At 42.7% G+C, this 27,881-nt stretch overlaps 4 protein-coding genes across 6 annotated transcripts; 2 read left to right on the top strand and 2 right to left on the bottom strand.

Moving 5' to 3' along the window:
• Window positions 1-155: 155 nt before the first annotated feature.
• Window positions 156-15,710, bottom strand: LOC4334408 (5'-3' exoribonuclease 4). Its single transcript, XM_066308521.1, has 26 exons — window positions 15,276-15,710; window positions 15,085-15,187; window positions 14,896-14,972; window positions 14,616-14,807; window positions 14,390-14,509; window positions 14,241-14,303; window positions 13,982-14,116; window positions 13,662-13,826; window positions 13,472-13,549; window positions 11,264-11,350; window positions 11,034-11,105; window positions 9,263-9,361; window positions 8,440-8,510; window positions 7,815-7,943; window positions 7,641-7,717; window positions 7,427-7,467; window positions 7,260-7,334; window positions 6,980-7,128; window positions 6,783-6,887; window positions 6,630-6,705; window positions 6,112-6,188; window positions 5,128-5,892; window positions 4,721-4,730; window positions 2,665-3,829; window positions 1,342-1,517; window positions 156-1,084 (listed from the first exon to the last, which is right to left on the bottom strand). The coding sequence occupies exons 1-26, from the start codon at window positions 15,480-15,482 to the stop codon at window positions 512-514; spliced, it is 4,887 nt and encodes a 1,628-aa protein (XP_066164618.1). The 5' UTR covers window positions 15,483-15,710; the 3' UTR covers window positions 156-511.
• A 1,865-nt stretch (window positions 15,711-17,575) lies between these two features.
• LOC4334407 (small ribosomal subunit protein uS13z/uS13y/uS13x) lies at window positions 17,576-19,316 on the top strand. Its single transcript, XM_015774521.3, has 4 exons — window positions 17,576-17,753; window positions 17,857-18,017; window positions 18,122-18,310; window positions 18,976-19,316. Exons 1-4 carry the CDS (start codon window positions 17,751-17,753, stop codon window positions 19,079-19,081), a joined length of 459 nt encoding a protein of 152 aa, XP_015630007.1. The 5' UTR covers window positions 17,576-17,750; the 3' UTR covers window positions 19,082-19,316.
• A 2,415-nt stretch (window positions 19,317-21,731) lies between these two features.
• On the top strand, window positions 21,732-27,026 carry LOC4334405 (glutamate dehydrogenase 1, mitochondrial-like). 3 transcript variants are annotated; one of them, NM_001402304.1, is made up of 10 exons: window positions 21,732-21,792; window positions 23,819-23,959; window positions 24,144-24,257; window positions 24,644-24,865; window positions 24,966-25,040; window positions 25,228-25,344; window positions 25,752-26,002; window positions 26,148-26,223; window positions 26,320-26,406; window positions 26,518-27,026. In NM_001402304.1, exons 2-10 carry the CDS (start codon window positions 23,852-23,854, stop codon window positions 26,701-26,703), a joined length of 1,236 nt encoding a protein of 411 aa, NP_001389233.1. In that variant the 5' UTR covers window positions 21,732-21,792; window positions 23,819-23,851; the 3' UTR covers window positions 26,704-27,026. The 3 variants fall into 3 exon arrangements, with proteins under 3 accessions (NP_001389233.1, NP_001389234.1, XP_066164284.1); NM_001402305.1 differs by lacking the exon at window positions 21,732-21,792 and adding an exon at window positions 23,596-23,701; XM_066308187.1 differs by lacking the exon at window positions 21,732-21,792 and adding an exon at window positions 23,596-23,731 and having other exon boundaries at window positions 26,518-27,012.
• On the bottom strand, window positions 26,972-27,678 carry LOC4334404 (uncharacterized). The gene has a single exon (XM_015775571.3). It carries the CDS (start codon window positions 27,592-27,594, stop codon window positions 27,085-27,087), a length of 510 nt encoding a protein of 169 aa, XP_015631057.1. The 5' UTR covers window positions 27,595-27,678; the 3' UTR covers window positions 26,972-27,084.
• Between the last annotated feature and the right edge of the window lie 203 nt (window positions 27,679-27,881).

The following is a 27,881-nucleotide window of genomic DNA, read 5'->3' as shown; positions in this document are numbered from 1 at the left end:
CAACATGGTCACCACCGACCACTTCCAAGAACAACACCTAATACCAGAAACAAAAGTACACCAAAGCAACCGCTTGCAACTTCCAAGAACAACACCGTGCGCTACAACTAATACCAGCAACAAAAAGCAACCAAACACCAGCAAGGCACAAGCTATAACTAACATAAGATAGTCATTAATTAAGCCGAGATAGTTCAGTGCTTGAAGATTACATGCCGGATTTTTTTTTGTGGGTTTTAGAGTGGTTTAGACTGAATTACAACACAAGATGACGACGAGGGTCCAGGGACAACACGTCCATAATTTACATTCAGTTTCTTCAGTGCGAAGTAGCGAGAGCAGCTAATAACGGGGAGAACTAACCAACACAAGCATCTTCTAGTATTAAGGAACACACGCCCCCACCCACCTACCGTTGTAGTCAGTCACTACAAAACATGGCCATGGTGGCGAGCCGCCCTGCCACCATCAGCGATTCAGCTCATTGTCATTTCATCGGCTTCGACTGATCCTACCGGTAGTAAGCCTGGTGGTGAAAGGCTGGGGCCATTGCATTGCTGTAGCCGATTCCATTGCTGTATCCAGCATAGGCCGGGTAGGTTATGGGAGGGGATGGGTATGACATGCCGAGGCCGACGCTGGATACCTCAGATGGGTGGTGGTATGCATAGGGCTCCCTCATTGCCAGTGTGTTCTGGCCACAGTAGAGGGGGTGTGCAGCTGGCCTATCATAAGAGTAAGGAGATGCTGTACCGTAGGAGGCATGGGACGGGGAGCGAATGAATGTGGCATTGGTCGTGGTGGTGGCAGGCGAAGACGGTGTACCGGTGTAGTCGGTGAGACGGCCTGCCTTGGCAGGGGGCATCGGTCCTCCGGTGCTTGCCCGGATGCGCTTGTTGGCTGGACCAGAGCTACCACCGCTGGAACTGCTTGATGCCGCCTTTTTCTTCTCGGTCTTGGCCTTCTCCAGTTCTTCCAGCCGCTCACGGAGATCCTCCAATGGAAACTCAGCTTCGAGTTTGTGGTCCTCAACACACTTTATAACAGCCCGCAGTGCAGACTGCTCCTTCTTATTGGCATTGCTCTGCAACAGAAGTAATATTAGACCCTCTAATTTGGTATAAGAAACAAGTGCACCACTTGAAAGAAATTGCCTCTGGAGACTAAAAGGATCAAATGCATTGCTAGCATGCAATCAGGGGTACAGTAGTATGATACCACCAAGAAGCACTGATCAACATATTTCAGAATGCCCTGTGGACATACCACTTACAGAGTAGAGACTTCATATTAGGAGGTCAGCATTGACTTCAAATAATTATATAGAACCATTTCACTTACCCCAGATTGGCCAGTGCTAGTACTCAGGTTATCTGAATTTGAGGGTATCTTCTTTGAATCTTCAAGGTAGGCTTTTAAAAGAGGGGCTGGGGGGAATTTTTCCTGAAGACCAGCCTCATATGCAAAGTTCACAGCATCAAGTTGCTGCCCCTTAGTGATAAGCTCTTCAATGATATCTGCAAATACAATGCCAAAAATTTTTACCATGTTTAGTAGCTTTTCAATGGCTTCTCTTGCCTTACCAGGAATGAGTGGTTTTGTTGCGGAATTAGTAGTATTTTTTGGACTAATTACTAGTCCAAAATTTCTGTTAATGCCAAAAATGCTAATTACTTTTGTAATGGCAATTGGAATGATATTAACTCCTATTTATTTATTAATCAATCAGAAAATACAGCTTAACTGAGGACAGAATTATCAGGGCGTGGTAGATGAGGAGGATTCCTTGAGAAATTTTATTCAAACCCAATCCAAATCAGGCCATAAATGAAATGGTCTACCATTGCGAGAAACAGGAACAATGATCTATAGTAATCAGTCCATATAGAGTACAAGGGAACGGAGCAAAGCTACTTAAACAAACCAAACAAAACTATGAACCCAGCCCAATAGTCAGAGAGGTTGGTAGCTGTACAACAAGCGCAGTAGATAAAACAGATCCTGGAGATGTTGAAACATTTGAGAAGGCTTTCCAAGTATTGATGAAAAAGCATGTATCGCATAACAACAAAAGCCTATGCATCATTTGATTAAAAGAAAAAAAAGGGACACTTATCGTTGAATATGGCAAAAAAAACTAGATGAAATTTCTATATTGATGCTTATAAAGCTCATCCAACAAAGAGATGATACCATAGATCTGTAAGGATAAGGATAATAATCAAAACGAATCTCCAGGATCGCACTCAGTGGCCCAGGAGGCCAGGACAAGCACCACTAATCTTGATGACGAATGCAACAGTCAAAGTGGTCCTCGTGCAGGCCATATGACTGGGTAAAGACTGCAACGTTTTCCAGCATTTGTCCAGGATAGCGACAACACAGTCCCGGCAAAGGATACGCTCACTTAATGTAACTATGCATACTCTAATCACACTCCCAGCAATAACCCAAGCACCACTCGCGGTACCACAGCAATCCGCACTGCAGCTCTGATCTGCGATTCCATGAAGGCCTGAACAAATTTTATGAGCTTTGCAGTGACTACTGTATGCTAGATCTAAAGCAATTAAAACGATTCTAGGCTCCGCATCAACTGAATCAAACATCAAGAAAAAAAATTAGGGAGATGAGATGAGATGAGAGCTCAAAGAAATTAGTTACCATCCATCTCATCCTCGAGGCCGAGTGTGATAGCGAGACGCGGCATCTGCCTCCGCCACGAGAAGCTCACGACGATCCTCCTGTAGAGCTCCTTGTCCTCCTTCTCTGCGACTGCGAATGTCGCGACGTGCTGCAGGAACGCGTGCGCATCCGGTGGCTTGGCGCCCTCCACCCCGCCCTTCTTCTCGGCCGCGTCCTTCCACTCCCTCGCCATCCCGCGCGCCCTCTCGCGCGCCGCCTGCGGCACCATGGGGCGCGCCGCCCCGATCTCCGGGTCCGGATCGGCCAGCGACGGCACCACCGCCTCCAGGATGAGCACGCACGCCCACGCCAGGTCGGTGGGGGACCTCACCGCCCGCTTGTCGATGGGGAACACCTCGGAGACCGCGTCCATGGCGAACCTCGCCGGATCGACGCAGCGCTTGAGCGCGTCGGGGAGCTCGGCGCGGAGCGCGTCCACCTCCTTGCGCCTCGCGACCACGAAGGTGAAGAACCCGGCCGAGTCCATGCTGGCGCAGAGCGACCTGAGCCCCTCGGCGATTCCAGCGGCGTCGGCGGAGGCGGAGCCGGTCGTCCCCGCGTCGCCCTTGGCGAGGGAATCGAGCCGGGAGAGCGCGAGCGAGACGGAGCCGTCGATGGAGGCCTCCCGGCGGCGGAGCGCCTCGAGCCTGCGGGAGGTGCGCACGTCGAGGAAGCGGCGCTTGGTGCGGAGCGTCTCGGAGCGCGCGGCGAGACGGCGCTCCAGCGAGCCGAAGTGCTCCGTGAGCTGCTGGTACAGGCGCGTGCAGGTCGCAAGCAGCTGCTGCTGCCGCTCCAGCTCCGCGAAGCCATCCCTCACCGCCGCGCTCGTCGCCGAATCCACCCCCACCCCCACCACCGCCGACTCCGCCGCCGGAGCGGCCATCGCGCAGGCACCCCCCACCCAAACCCTAGCCGCGGCGCCCCTCGATCCGCGAAACCCTAGAGCTCGAGGTGGGGGGGTTTGGGATGGGAGAGGAGAGGAAAGCGAGAGGAGAGAAGGGGAAAGCGAGAGAGGCGATGGGAGAGGTGGGAATAAAGCGGAGGAGGAGGAGGGGAAGGAGGTGGGAGCCAATGAGGAGTCGACGCGTGGCGCTGGCGCCAGAGTGAGGTGGTGGTCGCGGGAAAGAGAGGCCTTCACGGCGCGCTGGGTTTATAGCTACGGATCGGGCAAGGCCGCGCGCGGGAGGGGCAATATGCGGGCCCACCTGTCGGGGACTTCGGGTGGGATCGTGGCGGGTGGGCGTAGAGTTTGGCGGGAAGGCTGGAGGCGTGCTGCGGGAGGGAGTAGAATCCTCACTCCGTTTCAAAATATTTGACACCATTGACTTTTTAGCACATGTTTAACCGTTCGTCTTATTTAAAAAAAATATGAAATATGTAAAACTATATGTGTATATGAAAGTATATTTAACAATGAATTAAATGATATGAAAAGAATAAATAATTATTTAATTTTTTTAATAAGACGAATGGTCAAACACGTACTGAAAAATCAATGGTCGAATATTTTGAAACGGATATTTTGAAACGGAGGAGCAGCAAATAGTGGGAGTGGTCGGGGTGCGTGTGTACTACCTTTCTGCAGCACGCGAGGTGATTCGGGATGTTTGCTTCAGACAGGTAGCAGTCAAAGTTGCCCTACGACTGGCGGTACAAAATCATGATTTTTTTTAAAGGGATTTGAGTTAGATTCGACATATTATCTTATATTTTAGAATAAAACTGATAAAAAAATTTATTCGTAGCGGTAGGATATATTTTATCCAACCAAAACCCTTTATAGCTTATAGAGACCTGAGGCCTTAAGCATAAGATGCTTGGATCCTCCAATTCAAAATAAGTTAATTTAGTATATAATATGACATATTCGTAGTATTATGATATATCACATCTCATACTAGATTATTCTGGGTATTCTGATATGGACGAAGTATCAACTGCAGGGTATTATTGAGCTGCAGGGTAAGAAACTTGATGGCAAGATTTATTATATTCATCATCAAAGACATTACCACCCAGGAGCAATAATACAGACATAGTCAGCACTGGGTAGCCAGGGAGTGTTCACAAAAGAAGTAACAATATCACATCAGCGTTGATAAGAGTTGCTCTAGCTTACAGATTTACAATGGCGGTGCTTTGCCTGTTGCTCAAGGTTTGTCCTAACTACGGAAGTTTCTGTCTAAATCCCTGTCCTAAATCATAACTTAACCAAAACCAACTCCTTTGGACGTTATACAACAACTCAATGATGGAATGTAAATGGATGGGGTGGTAAAATAAAGTAAATCCTATGGCTGCTTTCACTAGGAGCTTGCAGACTTCCAGTGTCGCTTCTCCCAGTAGCAGCATGCCCACTCACATGGAACATCGTACAAACAAACTTAAAGGCGATTCCTGGTTATACTGCGATTTGAGGATGATTTCATGGATACTTTTCACTCACTCAGGCCATTGGGACCTTGACCTTTGACACGGTATACTACCTTAGTAGCCTGCTGTCTCTTGTCATGCTGTGATCTCGAGTTATCTTGTTTGGGCTGCCTATCCATGGCCATCCTAGGATCCTGCTTGGCAGGTACTCCTGCTGGGACTCCACTTATTGGCCTGCCAATCCATGCACTGGGGGGTAACGGTGGTTGAATCCCATTTACTGCTGGCTGATGTTGAAGTCCTATTTGGACAGGCCTCTGGTGTGGAAATCCTGAATATTGTGCAGGTCGCTGTGGCGTAAAACCGGAGTTCTGCATGGGACGCTGGGGTGGGAATCCTGCATACTGATTGGGATGTGGCTGATTAGGTGAAAATCCGGAGTTCTGCATCCTGTTGTTTTGATGCATCCTTGGGCCATCTTGGATTGTTAGTTGCGACATCCCTGAATGGATGGCACTGTCGTTGTTTCGATAGTTTGGTCGTTCCAGTATCCTCACATTCTGTCTGTTGGCTTGAGCGTCGCCGAAGAACTGAGGATGAGAATTTGGAACGCTTCTGGACATGTGTCCATTGTATGAATTTTCAACAAAACCTCTCTCATATCCCAATGGTCCAGCAGGCCTAGGTCTGTTTCCAGGACCATAGGGGGCACCCCTGTATGGCATGTCAAGCAGCCCAGCAGAGTAGCCGGATTTTATCTGCAGTGAGTTTTTCACCAGGCGATGTGCAGCCTCTCCTAAGACAGAGCCTGACAGAGCTCCAGAAACCTGAGGCCTGTAATCAGAAAAGCAATTATGATGAGAGCTAATATAAGATCAGATTGTTCAGGCTACAGCTAAAGAAAAAAAATACTGGTCAAAATGAAGCATTATTCCAAAAAGAATTAATCTATACAAAACTGAAATAGCAAATCCATGAGCAATGCTTTAAATAGCAGTTTCTAATTTATAGTGCAAATGAAAAAGATTCTGCCAATGGAAATTAAAGCCATACCTTTCTCTTGGCTGACGCCGACTATTATCTTCATGCCACAAAATAGGAAAGGGTTTGAAATCACTAGGCTTCAATATCTACAATATCATACACAGCATTGGCTCATAAATTTTATCTCAAATATGTCAAGGTCAATCTCTTCACACAGAATGAATATATAATATACTCCTATTTCAATTGTACTTTTCTCAAAACATAACTGTGAAAATATGAAGGGTGAAAACCATATAATTGAAAGGACAATTGAAGTATAAAACTGTCGGGACAAGTAAATATTATACTCCCTTGCATGCAGCCAAAATTTATCCACTAATAGTCCACAAGAAATACTTGATTGGTTACATAGAAGTAGCACTAACATTTTTCTTTCATAAAAAAGTATGTTTTGTAAGTATGAGATACTTCGCAAATAAATTAAAAAGTTAAAGTTATATGAACAATGTTGAGCTAGAAATGTTTAAGTTTATTATTAGGAAGAACTATCAGTTATCCTGCTTGCATAGAGGACTAGGATTTACCTTTGCAGGTATGATGACACCTTCCGGAGGCTCAGGAATGTGTTTGTGATACTGAGGGTTAAGGTAGGTTGCATTCCTGAAAAAAAAAAAGGCATATAGCACTTGAAGATTTAGTGGGGACTACTGGCTGGCTATATGCTTTAAGGTACTTACAGAACTCTGTTCTGGGCGATGCCATTGAACCCCTTAACTGGAGATGTTACCACGATGCTGTAACAGTTCCTTTCAGATAAACAAAGAAATCCGTTCATTCCACCACTGCAAGCAATGAAGAAATACTGTAAATATATCAAGAGGGTGGAGTAACTTAGACAAAGGCTGATCTTAATGTATTCTGCAGTTCTACAGACCTAGCAGCAGGGTCAATGGGAATTATATAGGAAGCATTTGGTGATTGAGAGCACATCTGATATAGAAATGCAATTTGAGCGGCCAATGGATGAGTTTCCCGCACGTAAAGGATGTCAAACATTGTCCTATTCCTGAATCTCTCTTCATCCTGCAAAAGATGGTGACAATATAAACACACTGGGCAACTGCAATCCATATATAAGGACAAATGTCCAGAAAGTTAATAGAGAAGGGTCCAAAAAATACAGGTCAGGTAGCCTGATCCTAAAAACTACATACTGTCAATGTTTCTTCAAGCTTCTGCGTCTCCGCAAGCAGACGCCTTTCATCGATAAAAGGCAATTTTGCAATACCCTGGAAAGAACAAAAGAACATAAATCAACCTTTAAAGAATATTTAAACCAGTTGTCTGGAGGAAACATTGGTTTGTCCATTCCATGCATTACCTGCCATGCAAAACGTTTGCCGTTCATGTCTATCTCAAAATCTGCAGTTGCAATAACAAGGTATCATGGAACAATGTCGCAAGATTTTACAAGCATGAACTGCAACCCTACACATAATAAGGTCCTTAAGAGAAAAAACCCACGTCTTTCTTTACTTTGGAGTCTCTTATAGACTTGAACATTTCAATTTTCATTCGGTGAGAGATAGTAATACCTTTGGGATAGAAAGACTTCAACGGTGAATTAGGATCATTCATCAAATCCCCATAGTACTTTGGCAACGCATTGGAACTGCAGCAAAATAAATAGTGATTCATCTTACCCTTGCAATATTTGTCACTCTTCCTATCCAAACATGGGCGAGATTCATTAGCAAATAATAACAAACCTAGCAGCTGGTAGTGTTCCCATTAGTTGATCAAATGGCTTGAAAGGTTGACCCAAGAAAAATGTAATCTCCAATTCAGCCAAGCATTTCAGGTCTGATGCAAAAGGTGCATAATGGTATGGATAAAACCTGTTGCGGACCAAAAGGAACTGGAGTTGATAGTTGATACCAAATACAAGAAAATGCTAGTGAGAAGCTTTATCTATATTCTGTCACAAGCATCAGGTATGCAAAATGATCACCATACAAGAACCTGCTAGAACTATGTCTATCTATTGGACATAGTAACTATTCAACAGCACTACAGCACAAATAACAGAAGTCGGTGAGAAAGTCACACCAGAGTATCGCTTAGATTCAGGATTGACAAATATTGGAACTAACTTATTCACCCAAAAAAAATCAGTGCATAATATTTGATTATAGAAGATTCAATATTTACTCATGACGTTGCTATAACAAACCATAAAACTGGGAGTTTCAATTGTAAATCAAAAGTAAGGTTCTTGAGTATGTGCAAGCAGTTAGCAACTTTAATGAGTTACATCATAATAAAGTGAAAAATTTTCTTATCCGTAACAGCTAAAGAAACTTCCAGAAAGATCAGGTGGTGCTCCTCTCTTACCACTGCCATGAGCAAACACCTTGATAGTAGTATCTCATAACCCAGCAAAGACCTTCCACATATTTCTGGACCTGAAACATGGATTAACGCTAACTTCAGATAAAATAAGTGCTAAAGTGCCCGATGACAAAATAAAAAGATAGGCGGATTCATGGTGGATATCAGTTACATCATACGCTACCAGATATGTACACAGTAAAACAATTAGTATAGGTCTAAATGGGTTCTTTAAATAAATAAATAAAAGCAGGTGAACTTGTCGAGCTAAAAAAGCGCCAAAAGAAGTTCCAGTTGGTGCAGATTTGCTAGAACTAACACCCGATATCTGAAGCAGATCATTGACCATCAGCAAAATTGGCATGCAAATCAACAGGCAGGAAAATGCGACCTGTATAGTCTAATACCCTATGTGCCAAAAACCAATCGGTATTCTTACATAAATAACAGAAAAATCAATTTGAGAGCATTAGGGACCAAATTCAATTTTGATTCTAAACAAAGTAAAATCTATCCTTTTATCAGTATATATTAATATCAGCCGATATGACTAGCACCATTGCGAATACAGAGGGCAGATTGTAGATTGCAGTTAACTAGAACAACTTAGTTGTTGCAAAACCAAAAAAAGGCACCATTCATGAGCCATGACATTCTGGGTAATAAAATTGTGATGGATCATTTTATTTTCAAAATACAAAATCTAGGCATATTTACAGATGAAAAATACAAAAAACAAAAGAAGCATGTCAGATGGTAATGCTTATCATTACTGTAGGAAATATTGCCATTCCACCAACCAAAAGTGCCTGGCAAGAAAACTCACAACATCTCTCTGAACTTGATCAATGGGTTTTAGTTCTGCCTCTTCTTTAAACTTCTCAGCGTAGTATCTCACCCTGTATCCTGGTTCTCCTAATTTTACCTGAAGGGTTTCAGTGAAAACAGAATCGTTAGGCAAGACTTACAAGTTACAGCGGACAATTTGCAAGCTTCCATGTCACAATCAGCAGAAAACCAAAATGTTTTGGAGCTAACAGTTAAAAAAATAAACTGTGAATTACAGTATAAAATACTTTATATACCATAAAAAATCATATATGCAAAGATGAAATGAAACATAAACAAAGTTGAATAGACAACAAAGTCATTAGAAGTCTAAATTATTCCATATAACGGTGCATCATAAATGATAATCGACAAAGCCTCTTTAAATAGGAGCAGATACTAACTACACCCTCCGTTCCAAAATATAAGGGATTTTAGAAGGATGGGACACATCCTAGTACTACGAATCTGGACAGGTAGTACTAGGATGTGTCCCATCCATCCAAAATCCCTTATATTTTGGGACGGAGGGAGTACCAAGCAACACGGCGTACAAAAATTAAGAGCAATGCATTGGTTCTCAAAGGAACCATCTTGAGAGCACTAGAATCTCGACATATGCCAAGACAATTCTGCCCTGGGGAGTACCAAGCTTCATGATGATGGAGATTATTTATAGAATCTCTACTTAATACAGCAAGCTATTGCTCAACATAAAAAGTTCAAGTAATCAATATAGAAATTTACATGTCAAAAGTTCATCTTGAGCATCGACACTACAAAATATAACACTACAATAAAAGAAGAAATTAACATGTAAAGTAAAAGACCTCTAGATTCATACTACATTCTGTGTGTGCAAGTTTCAAGAAAACTTTAAGATTTCCTTAGCTCCATTATTTAACTGCTTATTTAGCCACTGACCCACCCATTGCAAAACTTAAACATCTATTTGTGACTAAGGTGGTGTTTGATTCTCCTGAAGATGAAGATGAAGATGAAGATTAAGTGTTTCACGTAAAACGAGGTGATAATAACGTGTGATTAATTGAGTTTTAATTATTACAAACTTGAAAAATGGATTAATATGATATTTTAGAGCAACTTTCATATAGAAAGTTTTCGCACAAAACGCACCGTTTAGCAGTTTGAAAAGCGTGCCATGAGTATCCAAAATTTAATCCTCTCCTTGACTCAGAAACGAACAGTGCCTAACTACAGAACCAGTAGTATCCAATCAATGAATAGGATAAAACATTCTCTCGGACTACTGGCTAAAAGCAGACAATTCTCACACACTAGTATAGCCACCAATGCATGAACCATAGGACATTAACCCATGAGGTTGCGCATACAGGCTTCATTATGCATCTTTTGTGCCAATATGTGTATGCGATTATATCATATGGGTAAAGTTTGTACAAACAACTGGCTTACTGGAAAACCTAGAGTCTTGAAACCTGCCTGGAAAACATAAGTTAGCATTGTATGGTTCCATATAAATTTCTAGTCGTTTTTGTAATACTTGACAGTGACAGTAGGACAGTAGATCATGCTCTGTAGCAGTGTCAGACATATTTTGCTTATATGTTTCAGAAGAACAAACCGTCAAAAAAATAGGATGATTTGAAGTATTAATAGGTGATGCTGAAAAAATCAGTGCAAACTAGGATTCCTCTAAGAAATACTGGCTGCTCTAACACAACTTAAATATGACATCTAATTATCATATATTGTCAACATGATTCTATAAGAGGAGAAAAGTAAACCTTGTCCACATATTGATTATCCTCAGAGTTCTCTGTCTGCACTCTATTCCTCTCCTCATTGTTCTGGATAGCCTGCAATATAGCAATCATAAGCGTGTACCCTGATGTAGCACTACCAAAAGACAGACTTAGTTGGAGATAGATAGATCTCTGTGCATTTGCATACATGACAAATTTATAGGATTAAAGAACCAAGGCAGCACTGGTTGGAGGATTTAGGTGCAAAGTACCTTCTGAATGCGTGCACGCTTCTGGAAAATTTGCTCTTCATGGACAGCAACAGATTGAATGAAATGCTCCACTCGATCCAACAAAACCTTTATTGAAAAAGATAAAATGTCATGATGTCAGGCAATTGTCCTCATGCAAAATATAGTCCATGCATTCTGCGGTAAAAGGGCATTTGTTGCTTTATAAGCTTATAAGTTCATTGTAACACAACCCTGGCTCCTTACGAAGCCAAGATAATTAAATCAGAACAGATGAAAACTTAGAGAATTCTTCCATTTAAAATTACACCTGCAATGAAATAGCGAATTGACTTAAAAATGTGTGCTCCTTTGAACTGCATGATGTCCAGAATATGCCATTATTGCAGCAAGAACTGCATGTTCAAGCTACATTAATTTGGTCAAGGAAGTCCACATTTGGTCCTTCAACAATGGCGTTGGTCTAGTTTTTGTCCCTCAACTATACCGTTCACAACTGGTCCCACAACTCTAAAAGATGTTCATACTTTATCCCTTGGACTAAACTAGGATGGTTCTATCACTTGGACTATACCATTCACTACATGAACAGAGTGATAATTCTACCATACCAATAGATGATAAAAACTAGATAGGGCATATTGTTAGGTCACACCACAAACTCATATTGTTAGGTCACACCACAAACTCACCAAAACAAGATTTCAGTGCTTGAAGTGAAAAACATGAATATCTCCAGGTAAAGCCAATATGCTCCAGTTGGAAGGTAGCAAAGGGAGAAGCCAAGCCAAACAAGGAAAACTATACCAAAAATGGCCCATAGTGTGCTAATGAACTATAGCACAACATATTCGTCAAACAAGGTAAAGCCAAACACTACTTTTTTTTTGCTAAAATAGCATATATTTGTCTATATCCTAAATAAATTTGTTTTCACAAGCAATGGCTCAAAACAATATGCCCATGGGGTCCATATAGAAATTACTTCTGCATAAATAATGATAACACAACCATATTTCAATTATGAAAAGCCGTCCCTTCAGTAAGAAATTCTGTGAATGTGGTGTATGTGGTCCTATAAAAGTGGTGCTGAAAGGAAATAAGCAGCCTTATCGTTCAATAATTATAAGTACACATGAGAAGGGAAAATATGATGTGTTGGTAGGATCACTTCTGAACTACAGTCAAGCTGAAATTATGATTGTGTTGCTGAAAAGCTTACTAACTTTGGAAGGGTACATGTCCTTCTATAGGACTTTTAAGTCGGTGCTACAGTAATGGATATACACCCTGTAACACATCCGACAGTGCTACAGTAGCTTTAGAAGGGTACATATCTGGCATAATGTTCATCCTGTTGTTTACAGCTAAAGTGAAAATTCCAAATTTACTACTCCTGCCAGCTGTATATTTTCTTACTAGCTAAGTAATGGATAAACACAAAGGATTATACTAACATGATGTGCAGGGGAACAAAGGAACTACACATGAGAAGAGGGGAATACCTAGGGGGTGACCTTATTATTTCTTGCTTACTGACTTGCTGCTATTAATGATACAATCTCCACACTAAATAGCTGATCCTAAGTCCTAACTAATAGAATTCAGAGAAGCTAGGCCAATCAATACTGAGAGAACAAACATATGAGCCATTTAGCTAGCATCTCTTTGTCGCTGGACTGTAAAATTAATGCCATTAAATGTGATATGAGAATTGAACTCGTGCAGACAGAAGAGTCCACAAAATTATATTTTAATGCTTCAACAAACTATAGATGAGGAAATAAGCTTCACTTTGCTGTTCGATAATCGATCTAGCTAAAGTGCTGACATCTTAATTATTCAGAGTCTATGAACTTTCTAGCCCACCAAAGTACAACATATATATTCCAGGCATCAATTCTTCAATAGTTAGGAGTTGATGGGATCGGTAACACTGTAGCCTAATAACCTACAGAGTAATGGTACTACATGACAGCATAATCATGTAGATCCACAGATAATTTTCTCAATAGCCTGCCCTAAAATTAGTGATATAATATGGAAACATCACAGTAATTGATCAAGTGTTAGTTCATCATAAAGTTACAGTTAAGATAATCCAAGTTACATTGATCACTGAGCACTGATCTATTCTACATTCTATAAGCACATGTCAAAACAAAAGGCAATGCATTATTAGGGATTCAAAGTTTGAACCACACAAGAATGTGAGCAAAGGAACTTTACCTCACCCCCATCGGTGAGGTAACCACCCATTGATGTGAACTCCCTTCTATATATATTCATGAGAAGATTAATGGCACCCTACAGAACAAAACAGAAAATTAATCACTTGGCGTATAAGCATCGGTTACACGATTGATAAATAAAGAATCCCTATTAAAATATTAGAGAGAAGTCTGCGAAATCAACAGACCTCGCGGATCTCCAAAGTTGGCATGTGAGGCAGAAAGTCATTCCCAACAAAGAAACACATGAAAACAAAATCATCCACAACACGCTCAAAGTTTATCTTGAAGGGGGGATCAACAATTTCCAAATCCTTCTCCAGGTATTCACGCAGAACCCAGATGTTAAGAAACTGTAAACAGGTAAATAGTTACACAGTATATCGACATCAGTAAAAGATGAGGACCACAGCTTACGAATTATTTCAGATGTGGCCCCTCAAAATAAGTTGGCAATGAATAGAAATACGAAAATACACTAAAACAAAAGGTGGTGTAGTCCGAATACCTGATACTTCTTCTTATGGATAGGAGGGAGCTCCACGGTCTTATCAGCCTGACCAGATCCTCTGCATTCAGCAGCCAAGTGACCAACTTGACCACAGAGAAAGCATTTTTCATGTTGCCCTGGCATGGTAATCACCTGTAAAGTCAGTTGAATTATGTAGTTATGGAAGTACTCCTAAGGTAAAACATAAAGGACAGAGAAAATAACTATTTAAAACTGGTCAAAAAAGTCTTCAGCAAAGAATCATCAGAAGATTTACCTCTCTTAAAATGGAGAAGTGGACCTCATGAGTAGCCAGAGAAAGCATGATCAAATCAGCATCCTGGAGAATGTGGCAGCCGGTGTTTAAAGCAGAGGGAATGCAAACAACAAGCCAACAGCTACTTTGTAACTTTCTAGTGAACTTACAAGGCCATATAAACAATGGCGTGTATTTGGGTCAAATCCTGGGAGATTGCGCTGCAGGCGGATGTATGACATAATCTTGTGTTCTCCCTCCCCAGGGACGTTCGAATCAGAAAGCATTACCTTGAAAAATATGCCCAACACAGTTCACATTTAGTATGATAGAACACATCCAGAAATGGACTAATTTTACAATGCTATCCAAACAAGTAATATAAACATTCAACACCTTGACAGATTGCCACCCAGGTGTGTGGTTCAATCTCAGCTGTATGTAGTATTGAAGCGCCGAAGAGAGTACAAACATGAATGGTGTCCCAGGAGTTATGACATTTGAGTCAATCGCTTCCGACTTCTCCTTCGCAACCAAAGTCCTGCCTTCAGCCTCAAATTCCTTCCTCAACCTTTCCTCCTCAGCTGCCTGAACAAAGCGACAACCGGTGAACAACCGCCTTTACCCTCAATGTCGGCGGCAGGTGGCACCGCAACCACAAAAGCAATAACCTTACCGCGTCAGCCGCATCCTTAGCAGCCCGGAAACGTCTAGACCTCTGCTGATTCATCTTCGCCCTTGGCGCGACGCCATCTGCGCAAGCAGACAGAGCATCCACACACATACACCCCACAACTTAGCATCACGACGCAGTAGCAGCAGCAGCAGCAGCAAGCATACACATACAGATATAGAAGCAACTCACCGATGGCCATGTAGATGAGCTTCCTCGGGCGGACGAGGCCGAAGAGGTGGTCAATGTAGGCAAAAATCGACTTGAACACCTCGTCGTAGGTGGTCGGAGCCGGCTGCAGGAGAGGCCGGCCAAATCCATGGTGAGATCGATTAGAAGAGGAGGAGGAGACAGAGAAGGGGATGGGGGGAATCGGATCGTACGCGGCCCTCGGGGTGGAAGCAGGGGTGGATGATGCCGTTCATGTCGAGGTAGAGGTTGTCGAACTCGAGGCCGTTGGGGTTGGGGCGGCGGAGGTCGACGGGGACGAAGGCGCCGGGCTCGAGCTCCACGGGCTCCTCCTCCACCGCGTCCGACACCGTCTGCGGGTACCGGTCCGCCAGCCACCGGTAGAACGCCGGGACTCCCATCTCGCCGGATCCCCCTCTCTCCCTCCTCCGCTCTCTCCTCCTCCTCCTCCTCCGGGGCGGCGCTTCCGGTAGCTCCTCGCGCGACGGCGGTGGTGGCGTGCGGCGGCTGCCTAATCTCTCTCGGAGTCTCGGTTCGATCTGGAGGGGGGAGGAGAGACGAGGAGGGTCCCCGCGGTGAGGAGGAAGTGCGATGAGGAGGGGGCTCGCGTGGCTCGTGTCGCGTCGCACGGGGACGGGGTTGGGCTCAACCGCGGCTTGGATATAGGATTGTAGTTGCTGTTTGTACTAGTACTGCAGTACTACAACCGATTCGATTCGACGCAGTTTATGGTTAGTAGAGTGAGTGCAATGTTGGGGCAGTGGTGGTTGATATCTAGGGTCATATAACTCCCATCGTTTTGTCAAATACGGATAATACGTCATTTGGTAGTAAAAGGATTAACAAATTCTAGGTAAAACTTTTATATATACGGTACTTGAATGTCAATACTGAAACATAAATTTTGATGAAAAAAATAAAATCAACTTCTAAATTAAGTTTAAAAATTCAAATATTGGCAATCGTCGATGCTATACAGAGAAAAGGATGAGAGACTTAAACTTTTATGGTTTTGATTTTTTAAGAAAGTGGGGGACTCAACTTATGTGACGGTAATGTGTTTTGATAATTAAGCATAGAAATGAGATAAACTTAGGCTTTGTTCGTTAACTAAGGTTGGAAATCCTTCCCTCCCGACCACATAACAGAGTGGTCCATTAGCGTGTAATGATTAAGTATTAGAAAAAAAAACTTTAATGAATGTATGATTTTTAAAAATATGTATTTTTTAAAGAAAGAAAACACACCGTCTAAGCCATTATTAAAAGGTACCTTGTAAAAACGCATAATTAATGCACTGAAAAGAACTCACCCTTAGAATTTCTACAATCCGCATTAATTGTAAGCATATTTAGATACAAAATGTTTTTTTAACTGGCCAGGTAACTCTCTGTACAATCATGTACTACTCTGTCCCCAAAACCAAGTAAACTCTAGTTACAAAATTTGACACACGTGTTCATGTTCGCATTTAGGATTGGACTTTTTTAGGATGGAGAGGATATGTCCTAACGGAAATGTCATGTCTATGCTCCGATCTTATAAATTTGTTCAATAGCGTTGCAAACGCGATCATTAAAAAGGCGGTAAGAGAACTACCACATTTTCGAAAGCCCATTCTCTTCGTGAGTTACTGGAATTATTTGGCATAGCACATGCATAAAGATGCTTTAGTAATGAGCTCAATAAAACACGACAGCTTTGCATGTAGCCACAATGCTATAGTAAATGAGTTGTACTTCTTTTGCATTGCAAAGTGGTACTGACCTTGTTTAGGCAGCTAGCTTCATTCATTTTTTGAATTCTATAGTTATAGTTATAAAGATTATCATAATTTAGATAAGAATCCGGTATGTTTGAGAAGCTGGAGTTTCTAGAGAAGCTATAACAACTCGAAGCTCCCTAAACAGAGCCATTGAACATTGAGCTGTCCAGTATATCATGACAAAATGATACATTTTGCATGGGCATATGTGTCTAAGAAAACAAACATCACAATTCAATGAGTCACTCTAAAAAAAAAGGCAAAACACTCAACAAAACCATACCGTGAAAGTGAACCTATAATGAAATGAAATTTTGATAAGCATGCTTACCCAGGTGGAAATTTCAATCTAAGAACAATTTCCAAAACCACCGTCCATAGAAATATGTGGAATTCATTCAGAATTTTCATACCACACGATAAAATTTATAGGGAATTTAACTTTTGCCATTTTTACCGAACACCACCTTTTCATTTGCTCCTATAATGTTATCGAAAAGAGAGTGTTTGTTAATTATTTGTCACTTTTATCACGACATGTAGCCGTGACAACGTGGCGTTCCTCGTGGAGCCCACCCGTCAGCCGCCGTACGCACCACCATCAAAGAATTCAAGACGGAGAGCGTCGTCGCCGTCGGCAAGGCGGCGTGTTTTGTTCACTGTACGTTGCTTCGGCGTGGGCCCAATCTTGTTCGGGCCTAACTAGTTCTTCCCAGCCCAGGCCCATTAAGCCTACCAACCCGGACGGCCCGGGAGGAGCTAGGGTTTCACCCTTCACTATATAAACCTCTCTCTCCTCCTCCGGCCGCCGCCTCCGAAGCCCTAGCTCCTCCCGCCGCCGCCGCCGCCGCCGCCGCCGCCTCTCCACTCGAGAGACCCAGCCGCCGCCGCCGCCGCCGCCGCCATGGTAACCTTCTCGCTCGCTTCTCCTCTCCTCCATTCCCGTCTCCGATTCGCCTTCTCGTGACGCCTCCTCTGACTGACTCTCGTTGGCGCTTCTGTCCCCGCAGTCGCTGATCGCCGGGGAGGACTTCCAGCACATCCTGCGTCTGCTGAACACCAACGTCGATGGGAAGCAGAAGATCATGTTCGCGCTCACCTCCATCAAGGGTGTCGGCCGCAGGTTCTCCAACATCGCCTGCAAGAAGGCCGACATCGACATGAACAAGAGGCAAGAACCTCCTCCTCCTCCTTCTCGTCGTCAGATCTCGGTAATGGTGGGTGGGTGGGTCGGGCTGACGACCGTCGTGCTGTGTCCGTGGTTGGGGAGTGCAGGGCCGGTGAGCTTACGCCGGAGGAGCTGGAGCGGCTGATGACCGTGGTGGCGAACCCGCGGCAGTTCAAGGTGCCCGACTGGTTCCTCAACAGGAAGAAGGACTACAAGGACGGGAGGTTCTCCCAGGTTGTCTCCAACGCGCTCGACATGAAGCTCAGGGATGATCTTGAGAGGCTCAAGAAGATCAGGTCAGTACCTCGTCTGTCCTATCTCCCCCCTGCTTGCCGAATTAGTACTCAACCTAGTTTGATGATGGAACCGTTTTAGATTAAGAACTATTTTTTTAATGTCAACTCTTCACATTTAGCTTTTTTTTGATATTAGATTAGATGTTCCATTAGTTGTTGTTTTCATTAGTTATAGAGGGGTTCTAAGCCATTGAATGTCTGCGTAGAGACTGGCAATTAGTGTACGAAGTAATCTGGATTGCTTCATGGTGAAATGCTATGAAATGTGGCCTATCTGGTAGCTAATCCAGGGTATGCCAGCTGGATTGCTTTATGGTGAAATGCTATGAAATAAGGTGGATGAACTGTGGTTTGTGCTTTATGGTGAAATTCTTGTTTAGATTAACTCCTGGCAAGTTTTTAGCAATTAGGCTAGGTGATAGGATCATATTTCATTGTATTTGGCTGTAAATTTAGATTATATGCTTAGTCTAACTGCCATTATCTTGCTGCTTACCTATTAGCATGAAATGGTTGTTAATTATCTTAGACAGTCAGGACTACAGTTTTCATTGTAGACTGAATGGTTTGTTACCCAGGCATTCATCATGTATTGGATCCCTTTAACTTATGTTGACCATCTTTTACGCTCTCATCACCCTTGCGCTCACTTGTTCCTTGTACAGGAACCACCGTGGTCTGAGGCACTACTGGGGCCTCCGTGTGCGTGGGCAGCACACCAAGACAACCGGAAGGAGGGGTAAGACTGTCGGTGTGTCCAAGAAGCGATAAGCCTAAGAACCACCCGAGACTTGATGAAGCGTTTCGTTGGGTGATGTTTTGCCCTAGGATAATATTTTGCAGCTATGGAACCTTGTCGTAATGTATCTTGAAGAGTGTCTTTGGGAACTAAGAGTAATTTACTTTTCTTGAAACTATTGCAGTATTGACTCCTTGTTTATTGCTTTTCTCCACTTTCTTCTACCCACTTAAAACTATTGCAGTATCGACTCCTTGTTTATTGCTATTCTCCACTGGCTTCTGCCTTAATTTTGGATGTTGCATGCGCTGTGTATCTGGTTCATGTGATGTACCATGGCAGCTTGATGCATTGGGATTACTTTGTGCTGCTATTCTCATTAGAGAACGCATTAGTCTGATATGGTAGTTTGATCTGATGTAGTGGTTAATGATAAACTTAGGGTTAATGTTATGGATGGTAATAACTGGTAAATAAATTGTGAGATTTTCTTCTATGTGTCTGATAACCAATTCTTAGATATTGAATGGCTTCGAACCGATTCTAAAATATCAGGTGGGTTATAACCTGTCTCAGAGGCGGAGCCAGGGCCCGGCTTGCACGGGCAGCTGCCCGGGCTCCATGCCTCCATACACACAGCAATGCATTGCTTCACCCCATAATTACTCACTAACTGTTTACCTAATTACCTTGCTTAGTGGTTCTAATGGAGGTTAATTTGATGATCAGCTTACAAACAAGCAAATCAAGGCTCAATAAAATGGTAATGGTCTATGAAGTTAATTACTTTTATGGTTTTGTATATATAGATTTTATATTTCATTAGATTTGCCCAGGCTCAAGAAAAATTCTGAATCCGCCACTGATCTCTGTTCATGGTGTTATCTTGTGTTTTAGAATGTGTTCATAAAGGAAAAACAATCCAATCCCAAGATATCAAGTGGTTTCGAGCAAAAAGTCGATGTTTTTCATTGTGATGTAAACAATCGATTTTTTAAACTCTGTTCTAAACCTGCTCTATGTGATTGTTGAGCTGCCCTTTCGATAGGTCACAGAGGTTTGCATCCTCGAGGGGTCACACCTTTCTGAGTTGTCTCCAAATTCATTGATTACCTTTTAGGCGTCTACGATTCCTGATTAAGTGGGCAAAGTCTGCTTTCAAAAATTACTCAAAAAGTTCGAGAGTTATATCTTATCAGAAAGATGCAGAGGTTCTCTTGCAGTGCAGTCCTAATCAACATCCAGGTTGCCAAATATTTCTGGTTATTTTCCCTTTAGTGCATACATGGAATTATGGACATATGATAGGTACTAAAGCACTCGTGCCAACGTGATATTCTCCTGCTCAAAGCGCAGGACAAGTATTTTGCATGTTTTTGGTGAAAATCATTTCACATGTTGTCAAAAACTCAAAATGACAAATCGTGAATGCGAAAAAAAATATTTTTCAGAAAGAAAGGGAACATGTCCTGAATGATTTTTTCAGAAAGGAAAGGAACAAATCCTGAACAGTGGGAGAGCTTATCCAATTTAAGCCTATGAACAGTGACAAACAATTCATTTACAAATTACTACAAGTTGATGTGATCGTAGCAAGGTTCGAACCTCACACACTTTATGCTCGAAGAACAATCCTTTCCTGATGTGTCTTTTTTCTTTGCCTAATGCATCATGATGCTTCATCCATGACACAGCAATAAAAAGAGCTCATAGTAATCTATCTAAATTCTAAAGCAGCAAGGTGTTGGAGGTGGGTATGCTGCTGGAATCCAATTTCACCAATTTGCCTGACGTATCTAGCAATTGGGAAGTGTGTTCTGCTTGAAATTCAGATCTCCCTCGTTTTCCTCGACGATTGAAATATTTGGCGCATCATCGTTCACATCATTTTACTGTTAAAAAGGCAGTGTCATCAATCCAATAAATACGTGTATAGCTTTGCTGTAGAAAGGGGAGTGTCATCAATCCAACAACGCGTGCATTAAAAAGCCTCCAAAGTTCCATCATAGGACGGAGAACTGCGAGGAGCTAACCCTAGTACGAGATGATTGGGTTGGGTTAACCTATGTTGTACCAGTTGTTATGCCAACAGCAGCACCGGGCAGCTAAATTGGCATGGAAGAAATGTTGCGCTGCGGAAAATCCTTTTGTATAGAAGTTCTTGTGCAAGGTTTTTGAACGTAATTTCGGTAGGCAAGAGGTGTAAGCACCGCGAGGTGTGAAGCGATCTCGTACTAAAAGAATGTAACTCTCCAACCTTTGAGAAATGTCAGCTTTGCTCGTTAGTCACAATTCTTGTTATATTGAACTATATTGGGTCAACGCGTATCTATAGGATAACGTGTGTTTACCTTTTTAAAGTGTAAATTATACAGTAGAACTTGAGAGGTCGGGAAAGAGAAGGGGAGTGGACCCTCTGCCCATTTGGCCTCTGGAATTGCATCGAATTTGGAATGTAAGAACAGAATGAGATGCGGCCAACCCAAACTAGTTGGGATCATATGTGGATCCAATTGCCAACCATCCCCTGCGTCATCGCCCAAATTCTCTAATCCAAGTCTCCTTGGGTGAGTCTTGATTCCAATTCTTTCATATCTTTATACGATTCAGCTAAAGATATCCCAGATATCACTGCCATTTCCTCCTATAAAAACCCTTCTAATGCTTTGCATGTGTGCTGCAGCTAAGACGACGAGATCCTCGACTAATTGCTTCGTGGCTTCGCTCGTCTGGTTTTCTAAGTGTAAGATAAGCATTGCCCTCTCCTTTGATTTCTTGAGGTGGTAAATGTGGCAGCACTTCATGTTCAGATAAAAATCTAGTTTTTTCCTCTTTCTCATGCAAATTTAAGTTTGAATTACTGTATCTATAGCTTCTTTTGAATTATAGTCTGTTCTTTTTGAAGTACTAGAAGGAGAGCTGATAGTATTTCATTGAACAGGAGGATCAAAAACATTTTTTAAGAAAAAAAAGTATTTATAGTGCTTAATATTTACTCTGTTAAATTTGAGCAAGTTTAAACTCATTTAGTTTTGTGGACACAATCTTGCCGACATTTTTGGGTTATCTGCAACTGCTTTGCACTTGGGGGCAAAACTTTTGGATATTTTTCTTTACACTTCTCAGAATAAAGCACCCAACTTGGTGTAGCTATTGCCCTATTATCCTATAATAAAGATGACAAAGCTAACATAATATTCTAATGATTTTATTTATCTACTCCCTAAGAGGGACCCCAAGTCATGTGACTTTTTGTCACCATATATGTAATGTATACTGGATAGTGGGCATATGATTCACACACTGCACACCTGTCCCCATGATCTGTGTATGATCATGTGCTTAATTAAACACAAAGACTTTATTAATGCCTTAATATGGCTGCGAAATAAACCTTTTCCCCATGAGATACTTGTGGCTGATATTTGTTTCTGTATTCATTCTTCTTTTTGGTTTTTGAGATGACTATTTATGTATTTTATAATTCCAGAATGAATCACATCCGAGTCAGCCATGTGATTTTCCTGCTTGTCTGAAATCGATGTCTTGTGTTCGTAGTGTTCGTAGCAGCATGTTTGTGAAAATTCAACTATGTATACATAGGATCTCATTCACTTGTGTGATTGTTCATCGTCAACGAATCAACAATCGACCATACAACAGATTGTACGGTGGCTTGGCTGTGTATGTAGAAATCGGATTTTTATCCATTACCTAAAAATAATGCACGATTGCTGCATAGTACACCTGAGTACCTAACAGAAAATTGAGTAATCTTTCTGTTGCTGGAGAGATTATATTGAGCATATTGATTTTTCACTGGTTTATGGCTGAAATGCTGGAAGTCAAGTGCTGCGGCGACCGGCACCCGAGCAGTTTGTCTCATGTGCTGCTGACTAGATATTGATCATACCTATCCACGAAAGATTTCAGTTCCCAACACCTATATCTTTAAGAGGATTAGACTTATGAGACAAGATCAGTCCTAATTATATATATGTTTTACCTTCTAATAACCTGTTTTATAGCTAGGATTGGTCATAATTATATATATATATTACTTCCTAATCACCTATTTTAGTCACAACTTCCTCCGTCACATGTTTATTTTTCAACCAACCTTATATACGAATTCAAAAGAAAAAAAATAGAATACATCACTTTATCAAATCCTGATGTAATCATTCTTCACTTTATCTACCCGTCTTTTGATTTTAGAAACTCCGATGTAATAATTATTTAAAAATAAATTTATCTTGGAACAAATCTAGGAATAAAAAAGTATGAGTAGGAGTCAATATATACTCCCTCCATAAAAAGAAAAAAACTTATATAGCTGTGAATCCGGATAAATTCGTTTTTTTATGGAACGGAGGAGTTTGTATGTGACATGACAATAATAGTACTATCTTTGTCACAGTTAGTAGTATCTGAAAGTAAATTCGCTTATATAGTTTTATTTAAGGAAAAAAAAGAACTGAACAAGGTCCACAAAGAAAAGAAAGGACGTGCCTATATATAGAGTACCAACTTGACCTGAAAGACCGGACCTACTCTGAAGTAGTACGCGCCGCTACCCTGCCTCTTCTTCCTTCCCACTACCAAACCCGACCAAATATTGTATTGCTGGCTCGCTGCTTGGGAAGATAAAAGTAAATCTTTCTTTGTATTTTCCTTCACTGGTTTGATTCTTTGCTTGTTTGGGATCATGTTTAGGTTTCTTGTTGGATTTGGTACTGATCTCGTTAGGTTTCTTGGCCCGTTTCCAGGTGCGGCTCTGAAGGGGAATTTCGTCGAACAGGATGAATGCGTTGGCAGCGACGAGCAGGAACTTCAAGCAGGCGGCCAAGCTGCTGGGCCTGGACTCCAAGCTGGAGAAGAGCTTGCTCATCCCGTTCAGGGAGATCAAGGTGATGATTCTAGGGCAGTTTTCTTGAGATCTGGTAACCTGTGCTCTTTGGCTTCACTTGCTCGAAGTGGTTTCCTGATGAACATGAGAGAGAATGTTGAAAAATTCTTGCTGTGACGGGGTTCAATGGATTAAAGGGCTCTCTTTTTGGTGTTGAGTGACAAGAAGTTTGTGGTTGATTTCAGGTTGAATGCACAATTCCGAAAGATGATGGGACTTTAGCATCTTATGTTGGGTTTAGGGTCCAACACGACAATGCTAGGGGACCTATGAAGGGTGGAATCAGATACCACCATGAGGTGAGAATTTTTGTTGATTGGTTGATGTGTTCTTCATAATACTAGCAATCAGCATTGATTCTTGCTATGCTTTTGCTACACTAAAATGGTCCTTCAGCATAAATGCTGGGTTTCTTTAGGAATTTGTCGGTACTTAGAATTCCTTCTCAGATATTCTAAATGAATAACTGTTCAAAAATTGATTGCAGTATCTACTTAAAGTAATGCAGAAAAAACATAGTAACCAGGAACAATTTATTAATGCTGCTTTTATTCCTTCATTTTACTGCCAGTCATGTACACTTGTCTCTTAGTATTTAAGACTATCTGAAAACACTTCCAAAATAAAGTATATTGTGTACGGTTGCAGCAAGTACTTGCAATGACTAGTCTTTCATATTATTCAGGTTGATCCTGATGAGGTCAATGCGTTGGCACAACTAATGACATGGAAGACGGCCGTGGCTAATATTCCATATGGAGGAGCTAAAGGTGGAATAGGATGCAGCCCTGGAGATCTCAGCATCTCCGAGCTAGAGCGACTTACCCGTGTTTTCACCCAGAAAATCCACGACTTGATTGGCATTCATACAGATGTTCCAGCTCCAGATATGGGAACCAACTCTCAGGTTATTTTCCTTTGCATATCCTCTCATTTGAGACTTTGGTGAGAAATAGGCATATGCATATGTTTATTCTGATGTGGCTTGTTTTTTTTCATGGATGTAGACAATGGCGTGGATACTTGACGAATACTCAAAGTTTCATGGTTATTCACCTGCTGTGGTGACTGGAAAACCTGTTGTAAGTATCATGTCTAGCACTTTTTATCATGTTGATGTAATGAGAATGATGTTTCCATGAAAATGGATTATTTCATGGGGGAATTTCATAAGAAATAATGAACAGTCCTTTGGATAGGGTTTAGCACCAGTAGTATTATGACTGTCTCACACTTATGATTTGGCAATGAAATTTTTGCTCAATACAGGACCTTGGAGGATCACTTGGAAGAGATGCAGCTACTGGAAGGGGAGTTCTGTTTGCTACTGAAGCCTTGCTTGCAGAGCATGGCAAGGGCATTGCTGGCCAGCGTTTTGTAATACAGGTAAACAATTTGTTAGGCAACTGAGCTCATTGGACTTCCAAAATGATATAGAACGTTTAGAACAAAGTGCAGCATGAGTCATCATGGCCAGCACTAATCATTCACAATTTTTTTTAGAGAAAAGATCATAACAACCCTGCTTTTATAGAAAGCAAAAGAATTTTACACAATACAAAGTAAGGAGCTCTTAAATCGAAAGAAATTCAGGAAAAGAGCTGTGCAGACTCAGCTACTTGGTCACATAATATGCGCTTTCAACTCGACCATTAGAAGAGGAAATTCATGATTAAGGCTAGCATTACCTCTTCTTTATGTTTACTTGAGTTGACCTTACAAATTAGGGAAGCTGAACATTTTTCCTGCAAAGGCTGTGTCACAGATGACCAATTATTGCCCTGGCTTTTCAGGGATTTGGTAATGTTGGATCCTGGGCTGCTCAGCTGATCAGTGAAGCTGGTGGCAAGGTGATTGCCATCAGTGATGTCACTGGAGCTGTCAAGAACAGCAATGGGCTTGACATTGCAAAGCTAATGAAGCACTCATCAGAGAACCGCGGGATCAAGGGTTTCGACGGAGGCGATGCAATCGACCCACGCTCACTGCTTACTGAAGAATGTGATGTCCTCATCCCGGCAGCACTTGGTGGAGTTATAAACAAGTACTCTTCTTTTCCTCATTGCATCTTGTTTCATCCTTACAGTAGCACTCAACCTCATTTCTGTTTTATCACTGTTATGTGCTTGCTTTTCTGCACCTGCAAACCTGTTTGCAAACGGTGATTAATCCGCACCATGTTTTCCTAGGGACAACGCAAATGAGATCAAAGCAAAGTACATCATTGAGGCTGCAAACCACCCCACAGACCCTGAGGCAGATGAGGCAAGCACATCTGACAGTATCTGGCAGACAAATACCCCAACAGCAACAAAATGTACCATTTGTCTGAAATGCTTTCTCTCTGAATTCCTTCTGCAGATCCTGTCCAAGAAAGGCGTTCTCATTCTTCCAGACATCCTCGCGAACTCCGGTGGTGTCACAGTGAGCTACTTCGAGTGGGTTCAGGTAAGTTACTGCACAATCTCCCTGTGCTAAATTCAGAGTAAAAATGTAAAGCAGTCAGGTTAAGCAAGAGACTGATGCATGAAGCTGCTGCTGTTCTTGTGGTTTGTTCAGAACATTCAGGGTTTCATGTGGGACGAGGAGAAGGTGAACAATGAGCTGAAGACCTACATGACCCGTGGGTTCAGGGATGTGAAGGAGATGTGCAGGAGCCACCACTGCGACCTCCGCATGGGCGCCTTCACCCTCGGTGTCAACCGTGTCGCTCGCGCCACCGTTCTCAGAGGATGGGAAGCATGATCTCGTCAGTCATCTGATCATCTCCCTGTTGTACTTCATGCACTGAATTTCTTTCGGTTTTTCGCTTTGGTTAATCCGTCAACCGGGATTGGAGAAGATAGATTCAATAACCAACCCCACGATGAGTCGATGAGTGTGCTGCCTTTCTCAGAGATTAGTTGGGGGAAGAAACAGTAGTAATCTGCTGGGTAGTGATGAATTGCCTGAATTTATCATCTTGCAGAATGGCACTGCAGGATTTCTTGTACTCTGTGGCTGAAATTCTTGCTGGTTTGCAAGCAGTAATCTGAATTTGGTTTCTTGGCAAAATCTTATTTTCATCATACATACATTCACAATACATAGAAAAAAAAATCTCACAGCAACATGATTAGCCATTGATCACTCGACGAGAGGATCAGTGGAGATGAAGCTGTAGATGACCATGTCCCTGAGCTGGCCCTTGACGACGCAGTAGCTGCGCAGCACGGCCTCCTGCTGGAACCCGGCCTTCTCGAGCGCGCGCCGCGACGCCGCGTTGCCGACGTCGACGAGCGCCTCGACGCGCTCGACGCCGTCGAGGTCGGCGAACGCCGCGGCGAGGGCGCGCCTCAGCGCCGCCGTGGCCACGCCCTTGCCCCAGTGCGCGCGCGCCACCGCCACCGCGACCTCGGCGCGGCACCGGTCGGCCGTCGGCGTCACGGACACCGCGCCGCCGTCGCCGTCGCCGGCGAGGCAGATGGCGCGGAACCACGGGTGCGGGAGCACGGTGTCGCGGATGAAGGCGCGCAGGGAGTCGACGGACTCGTACGGCTCCCACGTCATGAAGGCCGTCACCTCGGGGTCCGACGCCCACGCCATCATGGCGTCGGCGTCGGCGAGCTCGAACCGCCGGAGCGTGACCGTCTCCATGGACTCCGGCGGCGCTTCTTCTCCTAGCCTTTTGCCGTTTCGCGCTTGACTACTTTGCTAGTAGTGCGCAGCTCGGCCTCTGCTACCAGCCGCACTAATCAGAGTTATCTTATTAGAGAGGCACAGATCACTACTTAATCTAAACTAGCTAAAGGATTAGTTATCTTATCAGTGAGGCAGATCATACTAAATCTAAATTAAAGGGATTGACTGTTAAGGGAAAGCTCTTTTTTTTAGTAATTAACACACACAGTTCACTCTTTCTCAGCCTGAGCAGAGAGGCACAT

Source organism: Oryza sativa, chromosome 3, assembly GCF_034140825.1.
Source record: "Oryza sativa Japonica Group chromosome 3, ASM3414082v1".
NCBI classification, from domain to species: domain Eukaryota; kingdom Viridiplantae; phylum Streptophyta; class Magnoliopsida; order Poales; family Poaceae; genus Oryza; species Oryza sativa.
The sequence above is the reverse complement of the archived record's forward strand: the minus strand, read 5'-3'. Positions and strand labels throughout refer to the sequence as shown.